Source organism: Hylobates moloch, unplaced genomic scaffold, assembly GCF_009828535.3.
Source record: "Hylobates moloch isolate HMO894 unplaced genomic scaffold, HMol_V3 SCAFFOLD_8, whole genome shotgun sequence".
NCBI classification, from domain to species: Eukaryota; Metazoa; Chordata; class Mammalia; order Primates; family Hylobatidae; genus Hylobates; species Hylobates moloch.
Window position 1 is genome coordinate 121,684,257 of NW_026652283.1, and position 19,036 is coordinate 121,703,292.

At 47.6% G+C, this 19,036-nt stretch overlaps 1 protein-coding gene across 6 annotated transcripts in view; it reads right to left on the reverse strand.

Annotated features, from left to right (window-relative positions):
- Positions 1-19,036, reverse strand: part of MCPH1 (microcephalin 1) — a 238,303-nt gene that overhangs the window by 20,231 nt on the left and 199,036 nt on the right. For all 6 annotated transcript variants that reach the window (XR_009214583.1, XM_058442965.1, XM_032162515.2 and 3 more), the window contains one exon: positions 2,532-2,769. Coding sequence is in view for 5 of the 6 variants with exons in the window: in XM_058442965.1 (XP_058298948.1) it covers positions 2,532-2,769 (238 nt within the window). In the remaining variant the exon portion in view is untranslated. The remainder of the gene's footprint in view (positions 1-2,531; positions 2,770-19,036) is intronic.

Here is a 19,036-nt window from a genome sequence, read left to right on the forward strand (position 1 = left end):
ACTCTGAAGGGCTTTGCAGGAATGAAGCCTTGGGGTTAAGCAGATAGACATTCGCCTCCTGAAAACCCACAGGCGGGAGAGCCGAGCGGCAAAACAACTGGAGGAAGTGAGCAGCTGCCGAGCAAGCGTGACTCCACACAAGGACGCAGGAGCCACAGGAAGGGGCCGTCAGAGCCACCCAACCTGGAAACACGAGTGCAGAGGCAGGCTCGGGCCCTGCACGGCACATGCTTTCCAAACTCCAAAAAGATTGCTTGTTGATATGCACTGTGGATATCAATCGTGTGCACAGTTCCGTCAGCTGGCCCAGACATGCTTTCAGACCCAGTTCTGTTCTGCAGTCGGTGGCATTTTGATAATACACTTCTCCAAAAACACAAAACAACAGCCTCTTTTCAGAACATAGGATGTTTTGAAGGTTATATTCTTGGCATTTAGAAAAGAGTAAACAGCCTCTTAGCTTTTGGACTGTGACTAAAATCATATATATATATATATTTTTGGAAGTTGGTTTCCAGGCAAAAGATGAATTACTGTGCACCAGAGTTAAAAAATTACTTTTGATTGCCACACTTTTAAAATATATGAAAGGATGACCATCAATTATGTAAAAGATATTTGTAAAATGTCTGTAGTTAGATACGAATGTATCTTGGACAAACACAGTATCTACCTGTCTATTAAAGGATAATGTTTAGGAGGGGGTGAGAAAAGCCAGAAGTTTAGGATTTAGAGACAAGCAGAAGTACTAAGAAAGGAGACCGAATAAAAAACATGGAAGGAGATGGAAGCAAAGAGAGAGAAAAAGAATGAGAGAATGGGAGAGAGAGAGAGGATGTACCTTTAAAGTCAGGTAAGGATCTTGGCCCCAGGGGCTGAAACTAGAGTGATTCATTGTTATGGGCTGAATAGTGTCTTCCCAAAATTCATATGTTGATGTCTTAACCCTCAGTAACTCAGGATGAGACTGTATTTGGAGATGGAGCCTTGAAAAAGACAAGTTAAAATGATGCCACTGGGGCTAGGTGCAGTGGCTCACACCTGTAATCCCAGCACTTTGGGAAGCCAAAGCAGGAGGATCGCTTGAGCCCTGGAGTTTCAGACCATCCTGGGCGACACAGGGAGACCCCATCTCTAAAAAAAAAACAAAAAAAGACAAAAAAAAAACTGGGCATGGTGGCGTGCACCTGTAGTTCCAGCTGCTTGGGAGGCTGAGGCAGGAGAATCACTTGAGCCAGAGAGGTTGAGGCTGCAGTGAGCCATGATCGTGCTACTGCACTCCAGCCTGGGTGACAGAAAGAAACACTGTCTCAAAAAAATAAATAAAAGCAAATAAAACGATGCCATTGGATGAGCCCTAATCCAATCTGACTGGTATCCTTAGAGAAGAGAAAATTTGGACACACACAGAGACACCAGGGATGTGTGTGCATGGAAGAGAGGCCACGTGAGGTCACAGGAAGAAGGCAGCTGTCTGCAAGCCCAGGAGAGAAGCCTCAGGGGAAAGCAACGCTGCTGATACCCCATCTTAGACTTCCAGCCTCCAGAACTGAGAGACAGTGTGTGTTGCTTGAAGCCACCCAGCCTGTAGTATTTTGCGATGGCAGCCCAAGCAAACTAACATGTTTATCACAACCCCATGGAGGAGGGTGTGGGGTTTCCCCACAGTGGAGCCCTAGGCTTGTCCTGCCACATACGACTCCACCGCAGGGTGGGTAAGTTCTAGCACAGACGCTGCCCCAGCCTCCTCCGCATTCCCCAGGCCATCCTTGCTTCACACTCTTCCTTAACCCTCTTCTCTGGGGATCACCTGCAAGTCTCCAGGAGCCCCCGTGTTAGCACGGCGTGGGGTTCCAGCCTCCTCCGATCACAGCTCAGCTCCTACCACCTCTTCCTCCCCAGAATCGCACACAGCGCCTGGTGCAACTCCATGAATGCCAGAGCGGGACATTACGGTCACACTGTGCTCACTTTGTGAAATAAAAGATGGAGTCGTTTTACGTCTTTAATGCCCTTTGAGCACATGAGCAGACGGAGCGATCACGAGATGTACCTGGGAGAGGAGATGGCACGGACGGGGGCTTGGGCCCTAATGCCAGGCGCTGCCAGGGACTCTTGAAGCAGGACAAGGAGGCACTGGGGAGGGGGGGGTCTAAGAGGTGCCTGGAGAGCCTGTGCACACAGGGGTGGCTTGGGGTGGCTTTGGGTAGACTGGGTTTTTCACATGAGCCAGGGAAGTCAAGTGGGGAAGTCCAGTTAGAGTTCCCATTTCCTTGTGAACCGTACTTCTGCTAACAGCAAGGGGCGGGAATGCCGAGGGTGACCACGTGACGCTGGCAGGGCAGATGCTGGAGGCTGAGACATCAACCCAGGTGCCCCAGCTGCGTGGAAGGGGGTGTGAGCGTGACGCCGCCCTCCCTGGAAACCTGTCCATAGAGCTGGACCACACAACAGTGTCTCTGTGCCTAGATTCTTACCTAAGACCCACAGAGCTGGACCACACAGCAGTGTCTCTGTGCCTAGATTCTTACCTAAGACCCATTTCTCGGACAGATACTGCACTGTTGCTTTCTTCTTTCCGCTGTAGGGCCCGATGACGATGCTGGCCTGGCGGGGGACTTGGCTGACCCGGCCTCCACACAGGTGGACTAGTTCACAGAGCTTGGCCACTGGGGGGCTGCTGGCGGGCGAGACAAACATCACTGGCTGGTCTGCAAAGAGGGTTCCGCGATACGGCCCTGCAGACAAGTGGCACTCACTTCGGCACAGCTGTGGGGCAGACAGAGAGAGAATTACAGAGGTGGGACCACTCCAGTCTCCATAGTGTAGGTGAACTGTTGAGGTTTACTTCCTTTTTAATGAAAAGAATAGACTGAATGTAAGGCTGCCATGCTCCTGTGAATTTTGAATTCTGAGAATCCAGAGAAGATGATGACATTAATGACATAAAACTGACATTTTCTGAAGTAGCCATGAGTAAAACTTCAAGGAAACAAATTAGAAAAAAAAAAAGTGTAGGCCTTTGAGTTATTACAAATCCTCAAACAAAATATTGAAAAGCAACTGTTAGCAGAGCAGAGCAGAGCCGTAGCTAGGCTGAACTCTCACTAAAGTAACTTGGTGACGTGTGCAAGTGACGGCAAGATTCTAATGCACTGCAAATGTGCTGGAAGAGCGTCATTCAATCCAGCGCGCTCCAGGCTCTTGGCAGAAAAGGACTTCTATAGGATCTAAGAAATGCTGTAAATCCAATACCATGGTTTGGATGGGGAAAGGGAGAGTGAAGCAATGCAAAAGTAGAATTCCTAGAGCCATTCCCGAACACACTGGGTTTAGGGGAGAGAGGTGTCTCCAGGTTGTTTCAATGAGCTGTTGGGAAACATTTTAGAAGCAGGGATGTGAGACTGCTCTGCTTCTCATTCTGGCAATGTGTGGTCATCTGGTTGACTCAGAGGACTGCGGGAAGGCCCAGTTATTCTGAACACGCATTTTCCTAACTACGGGTTGGTAAAGACTTCTTGAGTGTACACACCTTGAGAGATGCTGTGGGTTATGTGCCATCCACGTTTTGTTTTGCATATTTTCCCTGCTTATTTTTCCTGCAATATCTGAAATTAATGGTTCACACAAATTAGAGATTTGAGGGGATGTATTTCGGGGAAAGGATGAAGGGGCCTTCTCAGAGGAGTATAACCTGGGGTGGGGTGGTCAGGGTCCTCTCAGTCAGGGGCAGCAGGCAAGGCTGACCTCTGAGGCAGGCAGGGGTAGGGTGGAGGTTGGGGGAAGAGCAGCAAAGAGTTAAGTTCCACAGCCCACATCACTCACAAAATCAGAGAAACAGTGAACTGTTCTTCTGCTAGGTTTTCATACTACTGTAATATTTAACAAAAGAGGATCCCACTGTGAAAATACAGCTCCAGCATCAATGGGGTAGATCCAATACACTTAAATATGCTCATGGCATTTGCTTTTTCTCTTCCCTTGTGTTGAATTTTATAGCATAATAAATACCGAGCCTCAGCAGCTTTCATGTGACTTGCAGGAGACAGTGGCAGCAGGGGCAAATGATTCTTCCTGGATGGTGACTTTGTGAGTATTTTTAGCAATATGTCCTGCGAGATAGGCAGTAGAAAGGGCTATTGATTTAATTTGCAGACAAAGAGACTGAGCTGATGCAAGACAAGAGATTTGCTTTGGCAAATGGTGAGTCACACTGCAAGAAAAAGCCATGGTCCCTAGCGTCACGGCGCCAAGCTGCATGAAAATGGAATCAAGACAGAGTATCTTTCATTTTCAAGTAGGACACACAAACATTCAAAAAGTTAATTATGAAAGTATTTGGCCGGGCATGGTGGCTCACGCCTGTAATCCCAGCACTATGGGAGGCTGAGGCAGGCAGATCACAAGGTCAGGAGATCAAGATCATCCTGGCTAACATGGTGAAACCCTGTCTCTACTAAAAATACAAAAAATTAGCCAGGCGTGGTGGTGGGTGCCTGTAGTTCCAGCTACTCGGGAGGCTGAGGCAGGAGAATGGTGTGAGCCAGGGAGGTGGAGCTTGTAGTGAGCCGAGATTGCACCACTGCACTCCAGCCTGGGCAATAAAAGCAAAACTCTATCTAAATAAAAAAAAAGGCTGTGCGCAGTGGCTCACGCCTGTAATCCCAGCACTTTGGGAGGCTGAGGCGAGTGGATCACTTGAGGTCAGGAGTTCGAGACCGGTCTGACCAACATGGAGAAACCCCATCTCTACTAAAAATACAAAAACTAGCCGAGCATTTTGGTGGGCACCTGTAGTCCCAACTACTTGGGAGGCTCAGGCAGGAGAATCACTTTAATCCAAGAGGTGGAGGTTGCAGTGAAAAGAAATGGTGCCACTGTGCTCCAGCCTGGGCAACACAGCAGGAATCTGTCTCAAAAAATAAAATAAAATAAAGTAAAATAAAATAAAACAAAATAAAATACAGTATTTGATCGTTGAAGCAATACGGAAGGGTATAAAGTAAAAAGGGGCTTTTCCTGTTAGACAGTGTTGTCTGTGTCCTCTTTATTGGCAGAACAGACTTCTTCTGGGGGGCACCAACCTCCACCTGGCCATGTGTTCAAGCCCAAGGAGAAGTCCCAGCATTGGTCCCAGCTAACGCCGGTGATCGCAATGCAAATGACTGCACTAAGCATGGCACAGCTGGCCTCAATCCTGGCCAATGTGACCTGGGAATCAATCGCTGGTGGGATTCTGGGGGAGTTTTCTCACTATTATAAACAGATGCATAAGCAGAAATACTTCTCTTTGCTGGACACTGTCATGTCTAATGCGATGCCTGGATCACTGAAACCCCCAGAGGCCATGGGACACGCTGAAAATGGCCCAGTGGGAAGGTGGAAAGCCCTGGGTCCTGAAAAACACTTCTAAGTCACTGACAGACCAAACTGAAATCATCCTTTATTTTGTCCTTTTTATGTCAGAAAAAAAACCCCTAAATTCTTTAAGTGACTTTTTTGTTAAGTTTTTGTTTCTAGAACCCCAAAGTATCCTAATAATAATAATTTTAAATAATCCACCTATTTTTGGAAATATCTTGTTCATCATTGAGATTATGAATAATAGATCAGTTCTCACCCCTGCCTCCCCCGCCATTTACCAGAGTTAACAACTGTGAAGAATTCTCTGTGTATTTTTAAAAATTCTGTAAAATGCACACACAACACACACATACACATTTATGATAATGGTTGTTCTTAACCAAAAAATGAGATCAAATCTCTATCTCACTATATGGATAAGCAGTAAATAAACCTTTTTGTAATGCAGTAGAAAAGGAGTCAACCTCTCGAATGTTTAGGATGGGACTTCACTAGCTAGTTTCTTTGTGCCGTGACATTGCCTTCAGAATTCTGATCTTGGCCAATTTTCCTATCCAGCAAATAAAGCACATTTCCCCAACACTGGTACATTTTAAAAAGTTAGTTGTGAATTACAAGCTGCAAACCTTAGATGCAGCAGGTGGTGTTCTCACTGTGTCACCACTGGCTCTCGCCAGGGAGCCTATGTGTTACCTGGAGATCAAGGTGAAAAGCCTCAAAGGCACAAATTCTGAAGTCAACTTGCTGTTGATTATTTTCACGGATTTTTCAACACCCTTGGTAATCGCAATTTACAGCAATGTGCTCTAAACTCTAACTTCAGCTGGGCAAAGTGGCTAACACCTGTAATCCCAGCACTTTGGGAGGCTGAGGTAGTTGGATTGCTTAAGCCCAGGAATTTGAGACCAGCCTGGGCAACACAGGGAGACCCCATCTAGATAGATAGATAGATAGATAGATAGATAGATAGATAGATAGATAGATAGATAGATAGATAGATTAGATAGATAGATAGATAGATAGATAGATAGATAGATAGATAGACAGACAGACAGACAGACAGACAGACAGACAGACAGACAGATAGATAGATAAGCAAGCCCGGTGTGGTGTCACATGCCTATAGTTCCCGCTACTTGGGAGGCTGAGGTGGGAGGATCACTTGAGCCCAGCAGGTTGAGGCTGCAGTGAACTGTGATTGTGACCCTGCACTCCAGCCTGGGCGACAGAGTGAGACCCTGCCTCAAAACAATACAACTCCCCACCCCCAACAAAAACCAATGATTCTAATTTCACTGCAAACCTTTACACACACATACACACATACACACATACACAGACAGATGCATGCACACACCCCAGAAACAGGAGTGCGTGCAGGACATGCGGAGGGGACAGGCGTAAGTTGGGGAATGATGGCTGGGTGGCGTCGTGCTGTTTTATTTTTGTTGTTACCTCAATGAAAACCTCAGAGATAACCAGGCTCATCTATTTATATATAGACCCAGGACTTTCTAGCTAAAAAAAGTTAAAAGATAATTTTTTAAAAACCATAACTTTCGGGAAGCTGAAGCAGAAGAATGGCGTGAACCCGGGAGGAGAAGCTTGCAGTGAGCCGAGATCATGCCACTGTACTCCAGCCTGGGCGATAGAACGAGACTCCATCTCAAAAAAAAAAAAAAAAAAAAAAAAACCACACAAACACCCCCCGCTCCCCCCCAAAAAACCCCATAACTTTCATGCAGGTATAAAATAAACACAGTGTATTCATTTTACTTAACTCAGATGCTATAACTGGTTCAAAGGACAATCCGAAGAACACATGTATTGATTAGGAATACTGAAATAAACTTGCTAATGGACAAAGAAAGTTGGCTTTCCTACAAGGCAAGAAGCATTCCCTCCACCAGACAGAATTCATTTCCTGCCCATAGACAAGCGCGTTTGCACTGCCAGCAGCTATTTACAACTTATGAAGCTGTAAAACAGCTCCCAAGCAATGAAGGCTGCAAGCAGATAAGCTGGCAGGCCGTGAGCAGGCCTCAAATGGAGTTTTTCAGTGAAGCACAAATGTTCCCCTACAGAACCCAAGATCTCTCTTTAAAAGAAATCATGAAAGAAGAGGGGATTACGTGGAGCTTATGGACTGCTCCAGGGTTAAGTCCTCCAAAATAAACAACAGGACCGCTCAGTAGTCAGAGTGAATTTTGGGTGGGGTTTGAAAGAGTTCCTGCTTTCCTCTGCTATTGGTGACATAAAATGTTCATTTCATACCCATGGATATACACTGATGCGTACATGTAAGTTGAGGAGGCAGTGGCAGAAGCCAGAAGCCTTTCTCTGCCATGAGCTCCTCCTAGGAGCCCTGGGTTGCAGAGGGTGAGGACTGCTAGGAAAGTCTGTCAGTTAAGGCTGAAGGGACATTAGCTTTGCTTTAAAACACATTGGCTGTACTTACGTTTGTGTCTTCATCTGATTTAATGGGTTTGAGCTCACACTCTCCAAATCTATTTACCTCCAAGTCGGTTAAGGCAGACTGTGTTGTTGACAAAGCTAAGCAGAACAGAATGTCCCCATGGCTTCTAGCTTCAAGGAATCCCAGCTATTTATCCATCACCAAGAAATGAAGCCCCATGGGTGACTGATGGTTCATTTACTCCAGCCCAGGGTGCTGGATTTCAATTAGTGCATTTGCTTCTCCCTCTAGGTAGAGCTCACCCTTTAAAGTCACTCCTTGGCTTTAAGATGCACTTTCCTGTCTCAACAACAATACAGGACGTGTCTTACAGGGCTGTAGTTCTCATTCACAGCATTCTTCCTCTGAGTGGTCCAGAAAACACTCGCGGGCCTTACAGTCAAGGCACCTTAGATTTAAAGTATGGAATACGTGAAAACTTCCTAACTGGTAAAGCGCTCAGTAATGCAAGCTCTGGGTGCAACTCAGTGGTTCTTAGCATAGTCAGAGTTACGCAATCATCAGCACAATCTACTCACAGCCTCCTCAAGGTATTAAATAAATATTTCAGAATCCACAATGCGGCCAATCTCATTAATAACTTTATTGAATCCTGTAGCCCAGCACTCAGGGTCCTCTAAAACTCTGCCCTGCCTTCCCCTCCAATCGCAGTGCCCACTGTCTCTTTTAAATAGACTCTGTCCTCATCAAGCCTGTTCTCTGTCCCCCAAATATGCCATATCATTCCTCAATGCATGCATTTTTTCCCCCAGTTCCCTACAGTCTTATAATTAGCGGTTACACTAATCTATATGTGTGTTAAAACTCATAGAATTGTATACAAAAAAGTTAACTGTACTGTGTACATACATTTAAAAGATAAAATAAAATGTGTCCTTTTAACACTTACATTGGTCTACTTTCCATTTTTTCTTGGATCCTGGCAAGGCCTTCCTGTGCTTCCTAAGACATAAAATCCTCCTCCCAGCGCCTGCCTCCTGCCCCCAACTCAGTGCTGAGCCACAGAATCAGTGCACTCATCCCCACATCACCCCCTGCGGAAGTACCTGCACATTCGCTTGTTGTGTTGTTAAGTGAACTCTCATTTCATTGTGAGTATCAGGCTAAGTTCTGAGGATGCAAAAATGCAGGGACATGGTCTTTGCGTCCTCAGGACACCCTAGAAGTTACAGACATTTCATGGACAGGAAAGTGGGAGCCTGAGTGGGCTTGGGGCATTTAGGGAGGACTTCATGATGGTGGCATGTGACATGGAGTTGTGAGCAGAAAGACAGTTCCTCACGGAAAGCACACAGGAGCCCCTCAGGTCCTGAGACCTGGGTGTCTGAAGACCCACGGCATGCGTGAATGCAGCCCAGGGTCAATAGGAGTGAGGGGCAAGGGGATCGGCAGGCAATAATTGCAAGAGCTAAGTTGCTAAAACATTTACATGCACGCCAAGTGATGAGGTGTGGACCAGACTGTTCGTGATTACGCAGTGTGAGCGTGGTTACTGCGGACCTCGGAAACCTGAGCAGACAAGACCATGGGGGGATCCGTGTGTTAGGAGGCTCATTATGCAGGCAATGTGGAGGACAGATGGAGGGGTTGGGATCAGGAAGACCCAAGAGAAAGGGATGAAGTAGGGTGGGGTATGGGGTTGGGGAAGGGAGGGAGATTCAAGACAGAATGAAAAGTCAAACTCATCAGGAATCCAGTAATGTGACTGGCTTCCTATGTGCAAATGGGGAGGTGAACACTAAGATACCACAGGGGCCACACAGGCATTTGTAAGAAAGCTCAGCTGTCGAGGTTTTGAGGTTTCCAATGAACAATCCATCTTTTTTTCCCCCAGGTTCAATACCAACTGAGAGGCGGATACAGACATTGAACTACAGAGACAAGTCACGTTGATTATTCATGAGGCTGCCTGCAGATTGGGCGTTAGGCCAACCGACATGTGTGTTTGCTAATCTCCTCTGATGACTTAGAAAGACCACCCACCAAGGCACATGGGCACTGGACAAAGGGCCTGCCTCCATGCAGGGAGGGACAAGAGGGGGCGAGAAGGCAGGCTTTTTCCAGGAGGCAGCATGTAGTTGTGATGAGATTTGATTAAGTTGGTCTTCCTCTGGAGGAGATGGGGGTGAGGGGAGGAGGAGCCAGCCTGACAGCGGAAAGGAGGCAGGACCCTCAACACCCACCGGAGGATGCAGGCATCTGAAACCCGGGGCACCTGACCGTCCTTCATCGTGAGTCCTGTCCAAGCGGCCAAGCTTTGGTGAAAGCCCTGGCTCTGCACAACCATCTCCAAAAGCAGATCCTAGTGCTGATGATTGCAAAAGAGGTGAAGGCAGACCCAGAAGCCACCATTTGGAAAAACAAAATATTTTTAAGACTTTAACCTTCTAAAATAATTCTCAGTGTAGAGTTACACGTGACAATGTGGCCTGCACTGAGCCCATCGAAGTCGGAATTAACTGGTCTTTGGCACCGGGGAGAAGGACAAACGATGTCTGCAGCCCCTGGACCTTAGAAAAACTAGAGAAATAGGAACGAAGCACACCATTAACTATTCTGGCAATCACCTCAATCCCATAAAAATAAAAAAGGTCTTCAGATGGGGAAGACATGAAGGCTCCTGAAACTCTGCATCAAACCTTCTCCGTTGGCAATCAAAATCATCCCTGCTCCCAGCTGCCACCTCAAAGCATCCTGTTCCCTGGCCCTCCACAAGCCAGCTCCAAACCCCATGCTGCCAGATGGGGCTGCCCACTTCAACCTCACTGTTACTGTCATTCCTCTCGGCCCTGATGACTCTGTCCCTATCTCCATCACTGATCCTGTCCCACTTCCTGGAAGTCTCAGGACATCCACAGGTGCCCCTTCCAACCCCCTCACCCCCCAATCCCTTGGGCTCCTCTCTCCCCGGGGAACTGCAGAATCCCTTGTAGCTTCCTCTGTACCTGCCACCTCCCACCTTGTCAGCAGCCCCAGGCCCCTGCCCAGCAGACGCAATTGCCTCCCGCCTTTACCCCTCCGTGTCCCAGCCCCTAAACCAGCACACAGCCCACCACCCCCCTGTGACTCCCTGGCCCTTCTCTCCACGTTGGACTCAGTCAAACCACAACCCGGGTTAAATTCAGATGCCGAGCTTCTCTGCGCCGGCATCGCCGTGGGTGGGTCTGGCTGGTGTGCTAGTCCCCTGACCGTTGGCCGTGTGGCCCTCCGTGTCTCTAACCACTGTTTCTACTTGGCTCGTCCTCCCCTCCTCGCTGCCCATTCCCGTCTGCCTGGCCTGCAGCCTGTAAGCCCTTTCTCACGCTCAGCCATGGCTCCCCACTGAGGACAGTGAAGTAACAGAGATGTCTCCTGCTCCCTGGCACCCGGCACCCGCTGCAGGCCTGCCTTCCCCAGAACCCTGGGCTGCTGGGGAGGAACCCCCATATGGAAGGCCGATCCCCCACCAGGCCAACCCCATTCCTCTCGCCTTCTCAAGGACATGCTCCATCAGGTCTTCCTTCTGTCCTGTTTGTCATGTTTGGGCTCAAAACAGTCACAACAACACACAACAAAAATGCTCTTATTTCTCCCGTCCTGCAACCCCCTTCCCTCTTCACTTCCTTTGCATCTTTTTGTAACAAAACTTCTTGAAAGAGTGGCGCACGCCCACTAAACTCACACCCTCTGCCTTTGCTCCCACCACACCCACGAAATTGTGGGATTCACAGGCGGTTCTCAGTCTTCTCAGAGGCACCACCAGCTGAGAGAAGGAGCAGGACATGGAAAGTGCAGATAGCAAAAGCAGGTGAAGCGGCGATGTGAGCGGAGGAGGCGCCCAGAACACCAGGCCAGACAGGGGAGGTCGGAACAGAGGCAGGCCAGCCAGCTGGGCAGAGAGAGCCGGGGCAGGTGCCGGACGCAGTGGGGGTCAGGAAGCCCAGGGTGGAGGCTGCGGGGATGAGGACATGCACCGGGCGGGGCAGGCAGTGGTGCTGAAGAGCACAGGTGTGGGAGGATGTGCATTAGCCAGGTCGCAGAGGTAATGGAGAAAGGAGCAGGGAACCTCAGGCAGCCCTCAAAAGACAGGCAGCAGCACTGCCAGGCGGCACGTGGAGAAGGATGAAAGCCTCAGAACGACTCTCCAGCTGGGGCAGAAGAGTTATCACGCCTGGGAAGTGGGCTGGCTGGGGAGGAGAGGAGGTTGGCCATGGGGAACAGGGGCTTGGCTTAAATAGGCAGAATGTGATGGGGCAGCTAGTCACCAAATTAGGCAGTGAGGGGGTGACACTGTGCTATACCAAGAAATATGTATTTGGTTTCCACCCCGGGTTCCTAGCACTGAGCCCCTAAAACCCTTGGAATTCCCCGAGCGATGCAGGCAGAAGAACGTCCTTCATCATTTATCACAAGCCCTTTCCAACCCTACCTGAGTGTATGCTAATGAGGTGGCTCCTGGAGGCTGTGGGCTGAGTGCCAGAGGAACGTGCCCAATCTTTGGAGGGTTGCAACTTTCAGCCCCACCCCCACAAGGTCTGCAGTTCACTCAACGGCCAATGATTTCATCAATCCTGCCTATGTGATGAAGCTCCTTAAAAATCCTGATGTTAAGCTGGGCGCGGTGGCTCACGCCTGTAATCCCAGCACTTTGGGAGGCCGAGGCGGGCAGATCACGAGGTCAGGAGATCGAGACCAGCCTGGATAACATGGTGAAACCCCGTCTCTGCTAAAAATACAAAAAATTAGCCGGGCGTGGTGGCGGACACCTGTAGTCTCAGCTACTCGGGAGGCTGAGACAGGAGAATGGCGTGAACCTGGGAGACGGAGCTTGCAGTGAGCCGAGATCGCGCCACTGCACTCCAGCCTGGGCGACACAGAGAGACTCTGTCTTAAAAAAAAAAAAAAAATCCTGATGTTAAAGGGTTCAGGAGCTTGGGGTTGAACACACCCTGGTGCAGGAGGTGATGGCCCCTGAGAGGGCATGGAAGCTCCGTGTGCCCCGCTCCCTGGCCCCGGGCCCTGTGCATCTCTTCTCTGGCTGTTCATTCACATCCTTTCAAAATATCATTTGTGATGAACTGGTCAATGTGAAGTGTTTCTCTGAGTTTTGTGAGCTGCTCTAGCAAGTTACAAATCTCAGGAGGGGGTTGTGGGAACCCTGATTTACCGCTGGTCAGTTAGAAGGGAGACCTGGGACATGCAATTGGCATGGGGATGCGGGCAGGCTTGTGGGCCTGAGTCCTTCACCTGCTAACTCCAGGCAGGTGGTGCCAGAATTGGACTGTAGGACGCTCAGCTGGTGTCTGCAGTGAACTGCAGAATTGTTTGGTGTGAAAAAAACCCATACATTTGGTGTCAGAACTGTTTTCTCTCTGAGTGTGTGTGTGTGTGTGTGTAGCAATACTAGTAGTAGTAGCAGTAGTAGGAAAAACAGGAGTTTGTTTTCTTTTAGAGGAACAGTTCTGCGTGCAGCTTGCAGCTGGAGAGGGGTCTGGGAGGCATCTGAGCAGAGGTGACAAGCAAAGCCACAAAAGCACGGATTCATTTTCTGCTAAATTTGCAGTTCAAAAGTTCCAAGTTTCAATTTTGTATGAAACACTGTCAGTGAGACAGTGCTTGAAAGAACAAGAAAGGTTTTTTTTTTTTTTTGGAAGAAAAATCAGTGTCTTATGTTCTTAGTTTTAAGGAAATGGGCATGAAGTTGTCTCGAGTGTATGAAGACAGTTCTGTCAACTTCTGGTCTGGGAGACCCCCGGTCTCTGGGAAAGTAGAGATAACAGACTTGAAAATCCATCCTTCTCTTGGAAGTGGGCTTAGGGGTCTGTACTTTCTAAGCAGAATGATTATACTTTTTCATCACGGGGGAAAAGAAAGCCTAAAACCAGGGAGCTAAAAAGCAAGAAGATAGATGCTATTCTTTTTCCTTTCCCTGGGCAATTTTGTCACTGCAGAAAGGAAACAGACTGGAGGAAGATTATGGCTTTTGCTAAGAGTTGAACTAGAAAGGCTGGAAAGAGCAGCACGAAATGACAGTTGACGCCGGACTCTGGGATGGTCAGAACAAGTAGTGAGATTTCAGGTAAGTTATAAAAAGATATTCTAATCAGTAGCCAACAACATGGCTTGAACAGGTTAAGAAAAAGTTAAATGTTATAAATGAAGACACCTGATTGTAACTTAGAGTTTGTCTAAAATCAAGGTGGCTCGTGTTTTCCAAACCACCTTCTGGCCCCATCCCAGCTCTTGCAAAAGAGAAGAGGGCTCAGTGGCAACCCAGCCCCACGCATCTGCATCTATTTAAGAGAACTAGAAGGGTGAGTATTTAACAGTCTGACAACGGAGACAAGAGCATGTCAAAGCAAGCAGCCTCTCAAGGCCAGTAAAAATAGCGAACATGACTTAGAGGGTCCTTACGGCTCTTGGCAGTAAAGGCCTCAAGCAAAAACATGTGTTGTCAGGCATGGGAGTATGGTTTACATAATCAGCCTTGCTTTGAATACTGAGATGTTTTAGGATGTTTCAGAAATAAAAGTTGAGAGAACTGCCAAAGAAATTATCCAGACAAAAAAGGAGGTGATGGCAGAGGAGGGGGTGTATTAAGGGAATCATGAACTGGGCCCCCCCCACCCTCTATGGTTTACCTGGCAATGTGTGTGTGTGTGGGGTGGGGGGGCATTGCTTTGACAATGAGATTCCCGGCAAAAATAAAATCTATGATGTTGTCAGAGAGGACGGCAGGCGAGGCCTGGGAAATGAGAAGTGGCTCACTCTCCCGGGACATCCTCCTCAAATTCTTACTTTATGCAAAAAGTAAAAGTGCATCAGGATAATCGCTCCCGGCTTAGCTTTTCCAAAAGCCACATACAAATGGGACTTTCTGTTCTCCATGACAAACTAGCAGTTAAAGGAAGGCAGAATGTATTTTTTTCCCTGACTTTCGCTGAATGTGATTCAGACAACTGACACTGGAACGCAGCGAGCGCCAAACTTGGATTTTTTTAAAGCATCATTTGAGTTTTTTTTCTTTTAAGGCTACATAAGTGATGGGAACATAATCGTCTTGGGAATCCACAAATAACTTTTTAAAAAGTCATAAATCTGGATTTCATGCCTCATAGTTTTCAACAACTGCGAGAAATATGTCAAAACTCGAACGCGGTGGGCTTCTGTCCCCGTTAGTGGGCACAGGCTGATGCTCTGCGCCGCGTCCATGCGCTTTGGTGGTAACTGCGTGAACCAGTCAGCAGCATGCTGCCGAAATGCCTTGGTTGCTTTTCACTGTCGTTTTTCAATATCATGAGAAAATGCACAGGGAAAGAACTATAAAAGTTATAGAAACTTTTATTTGATCCTTAAAAAATGGTCTGATAGGTGGCATAGAAATTTGTAAACCTTCTAATAACACAAAAGCAGGTCCACAATGTCACTGAAAGTTGGGGGTTTTAGGCGAGAATTTGGGGAGGACCACCCCCAGCAACTCTGCAGTATTCTGTGGGTCTTCATGATTCAGAGGAGAAGCTCATCCTAGCTGTGCATTCTCATCACCTGGGAAGCTGTTAGAATGTTGTTTTGGGGGCCCCACCCCACGCTAATTAAGTCAGAACATGGGATGGAGGGCGGTAAGGCCTAGGCATTAGCGATTGTTAAAGCTCCCTACCTAGGTGAAGCTCATAGGCTGCTCAGGCTGAGCAAAGATTTTACCATGCCCATGGTTCTCAAACTTGACTGCTACTGCAGTCACCCGGGGAGCTTGAACAACTCCAGTTTCTGGAGCCCCAACTCCGAGCATTCTGATTTAAGTATACGAGGTGTGCCTGAGTAGCAGGAGTTACAAAAATCTCCCCAGACAATTCTAATGACAGCAAAGGACCGAATTAGAATCACAGAGGCTCAGAAGAGCAAGCGGGTTCATATCTCTAACCATAAACTTACATCTGTCAGTAAGCACTTAGCAAGGGAACCCTGCGGCCCTGCACTGACCAAAGGAGAAGAAAATAGAGTCCCTGTTTTAAGAAGCTTGAAGGGTTAGGACAAGAAATCAGGGCAGCAAATGCAGGGTCAAGTCTAAAACAATTAGACAGACAGGCAGTAAAAGATGAGCTTCCTTTTTGATGGATACAGCGCTACAATTCTCAACGCATTTCTCTTTTGCGATTGCCTTTAGGCCAACGCCTGCCTTTCCTCTCCTACTCACCGTGGGCACCTCAGCACCTGCTCAGCCCCCCTGCCACCAGTCGGTGCGCACGGGCAGGTGAGGCCTGGCATTGTTTTCACTGTGCTCACTCATCAGGGTCTGGGGAGGCCGTGCGCCCTCTCCCACCCTGGCACGCGAGTCAGCTCCGTCTGCCTTTCCTGGCTTGCTCTCCAGTTCCTCTGCTGAGGCTGGAGTCCTGCTTTGGGCTCCGGCTCACCTTGCTGGAGGTGAGCACTCCCCTCAGCCCCCGCCAATCCTCACCTCCTGGGGGTGGATCAAAAACAGTATTCCAAATGGTTGGTCTGGCCTTTCCCAGCTCCACCCACTTCTTGGGGGTGAACAGATCACTTTATCGCCAAACAAATCCTGGGCCTGGTAAGCGTATTAGTCCGTTTTCATGCTGCTGATAAAGACATACCCAAGACTGGGTAATTTATAAAGAGAAGGAAGTTTAATGGCCTCACAATTCCACCTGCCTGGGGAGGCCTCACAATCATGGCAGAGGGTGGACAGCACGTCTTACATGGTAGCAGACAAGGGAGAAAAATGGGAAGCAAGCGAAAGGGGTTTCCCCTTATTCACTGTCAGATGTCGTGAGACTTATTCACTACCATGAGAACTGTATGCGGGGAAACTGCCCCCATGATTCAATTATCTCCCACTGGGTCCCTCCCATAACACGTGGGAATTGTGGGAGCTACAATTCAAGTTGAGATTTGAGTAAGGACACAGCCAAACCATATCAGCAGGGAAGGAAAGATTTCTTTCCTCACCCATTGCTAGGTTCATGGCTGGGGCCCTTCCTTGCAACAAAAGAGTAACAAGAGGAAAGCAGGCACACATATTTAGTATGTGTTTCATGTGACACAGGAGCCATCATAAGGAAAGGAGGACCCAAAGAAACAGGCAAACTTCGGTATTCTGTACTTAGGTTTGATGAAGAGTGGATAGTGGTGGAGGAGGTGATTAGACAAACAGAGTGAGCTAATGGAAATAAACTGGGGTCACTGAGAAAGGCCTGTTTGTTCTGATTCTTGTCTGTGCTCTGTGTCTTCAGAGACAAGGATGTTCCTTTCCTCCAAGTATTGGGACAGACTCTCACAAATGAGGATCTTATAACCTGCCCCAGCGGAGAAGGGCACGGAGGGGAAAGTGAGAGGGGCCTTCCTGCTTCTGCGATTTTCTGAAATGCCAAGGTGCTATAAATGGGTACGGTGTGTCCTGAACACCATCAGCCTCTTGGTTTACAAATGCATTAGTCTGTTTTCATACTGCTGATAAAGACATACCCAAGCCTGGGCAATTTACAAAAGAAAAAGGTTTAATGGACTTACAGTTCCACGTGGCTGGGGAGGCCTCACACTCATAGTGGAAGGTGAAAGGCACGTCTCACATGGTGGCAAACAAGAGAAGAGAGCTTGTGCAGGGAAACTCCCCCTTATGAAACCATCAGCTCTTGGGACACTTATTCACTATCACAAGAAGAGCATGAGAAAGACCTGTCCCCATGATTCAATTACCTCCCACAGCATGTGGGAACTCAAGATGAGATTTGGGTGGGGACATAGCCAAATCATGTCACCTAAGGTTGCTAATGCTTTATTAGTTTTGTTGTGGATGCCGCACCATCTCACATACACCCTCCTCCTTCCTAGAATATCTCCATTCAGCACAGCCTTGCACCCTGCGCAGGAGGGGGCAGGAAGCAGCACATCCTCCTGACACTCCCTGGTCGACAGGCACTGGTTTATGCTGCAGGACCTAGGGAAGTTCCCTCCAACTAGGACAGGGATCTTGCTTTAATAGAACATGAACACCCACCATATATAGGTTAGGTTTTTAAATGAAGCCTTTATTCAAAGCCATGGTTTGGTTCGAGATGCATAAAATGCAACACGGACTGTTGTGAATTTTCAAGTTGAATTGGAATGAATCGTATCTGATTTCTCAAAAGCGTTTTACTCTCTTCGTCTGAGCGTTGCTGGATGTTTTGGATATATTATTTTATGCGCGAGTAAATGGAAACAACCTCATCATTTCAAGGCTTCAGTAGTTTGTTTTTGCTTATAATCATGCATATTCTTCAAAGTATGAACAAAGTACTCTCCAGAATCTTGCAATACTTTGGGACTTAGCAATTTATTGTCTGCCTATAGGAGCCACTGAACTTATCAAAAACTTTACAACTTATTCACAATTTTTTTAGTAAAACAAAACTTACCAATGTGGATTTAGTTTTTTAAACAAGCAAATTGGCTTTAAAAAATTTTTACAAAGCCAGACATGGTGGCTCATGCCTGTAATCCCAGCACTTTGGGAGGCCAAGGCGGGTAGATCACTTGAGGTCAGGCATTTGAGACCAGCCTGGCCAACATGGTGAAACCCATCTTTACTAAAAATACAAAAATTAGTTGGGCATGGTGGCACACACCTGTAATCCCAGCTACTTGGGAGTCTGAGGCACGAGAATTGCTTGAACCCGGGAGGTGGAGGTTGCAGTGAGCTGAGATCGTGCCACTGCACTCCAGCCTGGGTGACAGAGTGAGACTCTGTCTCATAAAAAAAAAAATTTTACAAAAATAATGTCTGTGATTCATAGAACTTAAAAACAAAATTTGATCTCTTGGCTTAGTTCTGGGGAAGGCCCAGACCAGCAGCCACTGACTTCATCCCTGCTTAGAGTCCAGAGTCCAGCTACTATGTGGTCTGGCTACTCAAAGCACAGTATTGTTATTTCATAAGACAGTAGAGGTTTACAGTGTTACATCTTGGTTTAAGGACATATTGTTCCTTTCCATGATTTATTTGCTGCGGACTCTTTGGTCAGAAATGCAAACTCCCATCGCATAACACTTTTCTGCTTTTGGGGAATGCATCAGAATGAAAGGCAAGGACTCCCTGCTCTAGTTACAAAACTTACCCGTGGGTGAAACAAGCTTTTTTTGCAAAGAGTGTGAGTCCCAAGTGAGCAGGAGTACTGGCAGGGAGGAGAGAAAGGGCAGTGACAAGCTCCCAGGAAGGAC